This window comes from Rutidosis leptorrhynchoides, chromosome 4 (genome assembly GCF_046630445.1).
Source record: "Rutidosis leptorrhynchoides isolate AG116_Rl617_1_P2 chromosome 4, CSIRO_AGI_Rlap_v1, whole genome shotgun sequence".
NCBI classification, from domain to species: Eukaryota; Viridiplantae; Streptophyta; class Magnoliopsida; order Asterales; family Asteraceae; genus Rutidosis; species Rutidosis leptorrhynchoides.
Window position 1 is genome coordinate 603,934,601 of NC_092336.1, and position 6,620 is coordinate 603,941,220.

Genomic DNA, 6,620 nt, shown 5'->3' on the forward strand with positions numbered 1-6,620 from the left:
GTTTTCCCTAATTTTAACAAAGCATAAATAGTTGGATAAAAGTGTTTGACAGAAAAAAGTTCTGAAAAACTACGTAGTAACTCGCTGTTCAAAATGCCGTTCTAAAAAAGCAGCAAAAAGCTAATTCGAAAACACAATTCCAAACACCCTCCTAGTCTACATCTTTACGTAGAAAGTATATAAGCGCAAACATTATATTATTAATTACTCAGTGTTAAACAGAATAGAAATATAAAAAAGTACTAGATATTTGAAAAAGATTTTGTTCGGAAACCTTATCCGGTTCATGTCAAAAAGACCTATGCCCAGCACATGAGAGGTAAATAGAGCTAACCTGACGGCAATGACAGAGGTGTAGGCACATTCGAACCCGTTCCATGTATTTAATAGGCCCAACGCCAACCAGGCTACACACCCGGGTTGCTGAAAGTACAATAAATTTATAAATTTTGTATGGCAAGTTTTGCCAAACATGTATCAACTGTAACCAACTGTTTTCCACGTTCGAAGATACTAGTACTGCTGGTAATAAATTTAGAGGCCCCAAAATTTTTAAAAGGGACTATACAGTCGCATCATACACACGCACACACACTCTCATGGACGACCCTGAACATGTACTCTCCTCACGCACCAGCTTGGGTGAGGTGCTGCTCACAAAGAATGAAACCATGAACTAGGCACTGGGCGCTATGAATTTCATCAGCTGTGCCAGACAATACTACTCGCGAGCTTTCCTCTTGTACCATAACATTTGCACCTGATATCTGAAATAAAAACCAGTACTTGCTTGATTTCCCAGTTACAGATATTAATAAAATCACTAAAAATGCAAGTAGACTCACTTGTCTTATATGACCTATGTTGCTCTTGTTTTCCCCATATAGGTACCCTAATAAATTAGGAGGAATCGTGATCTCAACAGTTGAATGTCCTGTACCTGATGCTTCATTCCTGATACAGGAAGACCCAAATAATATCAAATATGCTATACAGTATACAACTGCTAAGGAAACCATTAAGAGTTTCTGTTATATTTATAACTCGGGACATGTAAAAACATTATGTATGATTAGCTCTCGATATTTAGAAAACTACACTTGGAATCATTGCAAACAGATAAAAAGAAAAAGAATAATTGTACAGGAACAGAATAATTTTTTTAATTAAACTGATAAGGTAGTTCAAGTGTATTATGAAAGAGTAAAACCTTCCAGCTGGATCATTAGCTTTTGATAAGCCACCTTCATACTCAGGGAATTCACCATGATACCTATTGCTACCTGACTGAAGAAGAAATACAAAGATATTATTATTATAGGGTAAATAATAGAAGCAATTGTTACTGCTATATTCACATAATTACCAACCTGAGAAGTGTGCCTTCCCGGTGGGGTTATGGGACCATATCCTGGCCGTTCATTGCCATAAGGATACGAATAAGGTGGACGATGATGATCCACACCATGCAAAAAAGGTGGAGGTTCAAAATGCCCAACAGGTGATGCAGGATCATGTCTTGGCCTGAATGAAGGTGGTGGCATATCTGGATAAGGGCCCATATAACCACTTGGATGATACGATCGCACAGGAAATACGGTCTCACGCAGTCTGCCTGTGATCCGAAACATAGCATCTTGAACACACGGTAAGCTGCCAATTACCTGCAACAAACACAAACAACTTTATAAATATTCCTCACAAATATGAGTGGAAAAACAGACGGGGTGAGCCAAAACGGGTCACAAGTGACAGGTCATTCATAGACCAGATCAAAACCGAGTTGGACCAGTCGGGTCGAGTTGATTAGATACCTGCACAACTTCATCGTTGGGCATACCATACTTTGCAACCTGTTCGCTAGGAAATATTTGTATGTTAGCACCAGTAACTCTTCTCATCTCAGCAACAATCGAGCCGCCTTTACCCCACAAACACCCAATTTGACGCGAGTGCACCAAAAGCCTAGAAACAACGGGTGCACCGGGTTCGAACCCAATCTCAGCCATTCTACCATTGACCCGCATAACAGCATCCTGTGCAGGAGAATGTCTCTGATCTAAAGTCTGCACAACGTTGGAACAAACAAATGACAATAAAATAAATGCTATCAAAATCTGATAAACTGAGAGATTGTGTGGAAGCTCACTTACCTCTAATGAAGATATTACAACCACCCGCTCATCTGGTTCAGCTGGTGAATCGCTTATTTTAATAGAAGCACCAGTTTCAGTCTGCATTGCACGTCTGATGGAACCTCCTTTACCAATCAAACTCCCAACTTTGTCAACATGACACAATAATCTAAATACAACTTCTTCTTCCATACCCGTCCTATGGTGGTGGTCAGGACCTGCAACAGATAGTAATAACGATCATTAGCTTCTTTTTTTTCTTAAAAAAAAAAAAAAAAAAAAAAAAAAAAAAAAACTGATGTTGAGAATAAGGTATACCGTATCCATGACCATGAGGTGCCGTTCCCATGGGCCTGTTATTGCCTGCTTCCTGAAGACAGTTCGATACAGATACTAGAGCTTTCCTTACAGATAAATACTTTCCTGCCATCTGCATATGAGCAATATACTATGTATGAGTACAAATGCAAGTGCCAAAAGTACTTGTCAACAATTTCTCGTTTAGACATTATGCAGAAACTACCTGTACATCGCTACATAGTACATATAAGGGTAAAGGGGATATACACCGGATAATATTATAATAGATCGTTACAGGTAAGAGGCATACCACATAAACATTATTTTAACACAAGGCATGAAAGACCAAGGATATATACATGAGAGGCCATGTATATAACAATCAGATAACTAGACTAAAACAAAAGGTCGCCAAGACACCAAGCAATAATCCACTGTGCTATATAGTGCATTTAAAAACCAATATAACATGATAAATGAAACGAATGCTTAACAGATTTTGAGTTACATATGCTTTGTGGTTATTGCATCATTGTTTAATCTAATTGTTTTTAGTGGCTCAATGATATGATTTTCTACCTATGATTGTCAGGAAATGAAATGTACTCAAACTGATATGGGTGTGTAACCAATCTCATAAATTGATATGACCCGCTATGAAACTTATAACCAAAATAACACAAACTTCAGCCACTTTCGAGAAACTCCGTTTCTACCGACTGAAATCGATATCTCACATCTCACATAAGGTATAATCCACATAAACCTCAAAGCCCCATTTAATACTAATTTTCGTAACAAGAATCCGTTACTTAAAACTAGTTAATTGATAATCTTTATCCAACTTAATAAGTAATTCTTATATAGAAGAAAAATGTCAATTTAACTCGTGCTCGATTATCGGTATCTCAAATTAAGTACTATCCACATAACCAGCGAAGCCCTATTTATGCGAGGTTTCCTATCAAAAATTCATATCATGTAACAACAAGTTAACAGATCCTAATCTTTATTTGATTAAGTAATTTCTGCACAGAAAAATGGCAATAATAATCATGCTCAGCTATAAATATCTCATATTATGTATCATCTACATAAATCAGCAAAGCCTACTTTAACAAAATTTTCCTAACAAGAAACCAAATCCGGTAAAAACAAGTTAACTGATCCTAATCTTTATATGAGTAAGTAATTAATATATAGAAACAATGCAATAATACATATGCTCAAATATTGATATCTCGAATTAGGGATTATCCACCTAAACCTGCAAACCCATATATAAAATTTTCTTAACTACCATCCATATCCTTTAAATCTAGTTAATCAATCCTAATCTTTAATCAAAAAGTAATTCCTATAAAAAATTCGGAACTTACCGAGATATCCCAATTGATGGTGTGTAGCGGTGCATAAGGTTTCGGGTCTCAAAATAAGATATAAAGCATCAAGACAAATTTTATTTTGAACATTTATGGGAGTTTATATACCCAACTTAAATTAGGTAATTATCACATTCCCCTAAAACACAAGTGGTTAATGCATAAGTTACAACGCCTTTAAAGCATGTTTCGGATATACGATTCTCCATTTATCCCAAACTTATTGTCCACAGGCAAAATAACACACAGTTTAAAAAATGTGCAACCATTATATTTGATACAATCTTATCCTTACCTCATAAAGTCTTTACGATTGGTTGAAATTTAAAATTGTAGAATCATTTCTGAGCATACCGTAATGGAAATGTGGACAATAAATTCTGAATAGATGGGGTTTTACCCAACTTAACATAAGTTCAAGGGAAATTTCCACGTATGGATATAAGGGAAATTTCCACGTATGGATATACGGAGTAATAGATTTTCAATAACGAATAACATAATGTATTCAAGTAATTAGAGCCAAATAAAGGTTATCGTTAATCGCATCAGAATAAACAGGTTTTGGCATATTACATGTTAAAGGGGAGACCCCTCCATGCATCAATCCCATACTTCACATTTATTAGGTTAGCTTAAAGATTTTCTTAAAAACTAAGTCCATAATTTGTATTACATAATTTTACCCCTACAATGCTTTTTATTTTCACCAAGACCCCAACTATTCACTAATGAGACTTTACACGGCCAAACATTGTCCATGTGCAAACAGCTCTACAAAAGGAAAAGGAGTTGCATACACAAGCAAAACTTTATGTATAAAATACCCATTTAAAGGTCTACATAAATACTGTATAACCTAAGGTTATTCTCGCACGTAAGAAATGACCATCAACGACTCAAATACGTACTTTGTTGATCACCCTATGACCTATACCAATTTGTGTATAACTTAAGCCAGCAACATATAGCGAGTCCTTCAGGTTCTATTTGCTTATGTTCTACTAGAAAGTAGTAAGTTTGCTAGTGAATTTCGGCATACACGATAGACTTGAAATATTAGACAAAGACAAACGACTTAATTATTCGAAACACTATACATTCTTGTTGTCCAAATATAAATACTGACCAAGATGCACATAAACAACAAATTCAAACCAAAATAAACAAATTAAACAACTTATGCTCAAAACAAATATATCAGTAAATATCTCATCACCTGAATCATCTCATCCCCGGCGGAAGCACAATCCGGAATCTGATCCTTAGGCAAAACCCTAACTTGAGCACCACTCTCCTGCCTAATCTTTTCAATAATCTTTCCTCCTCTTCCTAAAACACTTCCAATTTGATTACCAGCCACCAACAACCTACACAATACCGGTCCTTGAGGCACCCCGCCACCTCCTTCTGCAACATTTTCGTCACCATTCTCATCCTTTGAAGTTTTATTTCTTTCTTCATCCACTTTCACTATCCTCTCGAAAACCCTAACAAGCGCCTTTTGCGCAATCGTTTCTTCACCATCACCACTCCCTGATTCCTTACCATCACATTCACCACCATCATTATTTTTACTATCACCATCATTAGTAACACAACTACTATTATTATTAACACTACTATTAGAAGAATTAGTCTCCTTATTCTTAGGGTTAGGGTTTGAATCAGAAGCTGCTATATAAATCACACGGTCCTCAGCGCCAGGGGTAGATTCATCAATTCGAATTTTGGCGCCGGTTTCTTCACGGACCTGGCGAATGATAGCGCCACCCTTACCGATTAACCCGCCGGTTTTTGACGCCGGACATAATATACGAAATAACGTTTCGCCGGCGGAGAGTTTTAGAGGTGTACGGAACGGATTGTTGAGATGAGATTGAGGTGTGGCGGGAGAAGATGGCGGCGGATGGTTGTAATGGTGGTGTTGACGGCGTCTGACGGAAGATGACGGAGTAAGGTGAGGGTCTAACCGATCAACGGCGGAGTGGTCAAATAGACGCTTGTTTGGATATGAAGTATCCATTGGTGTACTGAAAATGGCTGTGCAATTGTATGCGTTTGTTAATTAATGAAAGTATTTGGCGATCATATTGTTGTGTGTGTATAAAAAGAGTCGACGGTTGGTACAGCACGGTGAGCACCACCGTTATTCGATAGAGGTCTCAATGTAGGTGGGGGTTAATTTTAGTTTCAGGTGGTTTCGGTAGTTACGCTCGAGAAAATGGTTTAAACTTGTAGTCGTTAACTTGTAACATCAACACCGACTTCACAAATTGTCTTTTGAGTTTAGATCGCGATCACGACTAGCACTACAAAATTTAGTGCCTGTTTATTTTTATTTTTCCTGTTAAGTACCACTAATTATATTTAATGGATGTATGGATGGATTGATGGATGTGAAAAGAATATTACTGGTAGTTCCTGTGTTTTGATAATTGTACGGCATTGGTCCTAAACTTAATGTCATGTAATGAATGAACTAACAAATTAACCAACGTTAAGTTTAGAACCTTTGTTGTGCATTTATCAAACATGAACTACCGATATAATTTTTTTAAATACTACTTTTCTCCGCTTTTCTCACATTCATCTTAGTCATCTCAAAATTATAAATCCTAATTTTATAAACCTTCATCTTCATCATCCCAATTACAATAACTCCAACCCTAATTTTATAAAATATATCCCATCTTTAAGTTTCTTTAAGTCTGACGAGTACTATTAATGAATTCATTTCGAAATTGAACTACGATCAAACTATTCAATTATTGATGGTATCATTCCATAATATATGACTGAC

At 36.5% G+C, this 6,620-nt stretch overlaps 1 protein-coding gene across 1 annotated transcript; it reads right to left on the reverse strand.

The window, feature by feature from the left end:
- Positions 1–600: 600 nt before the first annotated feature.
- Positions 601–5,880, reverse strand: LOC139842967 (RNA-binding KH domain-containing protein RCF3). Its single transcript, XM_071833062.1, has 8 exons — positions 5,037–5,880; positions 2,454–2,565; positions 2,154–2,353; positions 1,815–2,066; positions 1,371–1,664; positions 1,211–1,287; positions 846–954; positions 601–767 (listed from the first exon to the last, which is right to left on the reverse strand). The coding sequence occupies exons 1-8, from the start codon at positions 5,841–5,843 to the stop codon at positions 627–629; spliced, it is 1,992 nt and encodes a 663-aa protein (XP_071689163.1). The 5' UTR covers positions 5,844–5,880; the 3' UTR covers positions 601–626.
- Between the last annotated feature and the right edge of the window lie 740 nt (positions 5,881–6,620).

Coding starts and splice junctions, on each gene's coding strand:
- LOC139842967 (XM_071833062.1), bottom strand. CDS start 5,843: ATGGATACTTCATATCCAAACAAGCGTCTATTTGACCACTCCGCCGTT. Junction 2,566..5,036: donor CCGGGGATGAGATGATTCAG/GTGATGAGATAT, acceptor GCTCATATGCAG/ATGGCAGGAAAGTATTTATC. Junction 955..1,210: donor GCTAATGATCCAGCTGGAAG/GTTTTACTCTTT, acceptor TTCCTGTATCAG/GAATGAAGCATCAGGTACAG.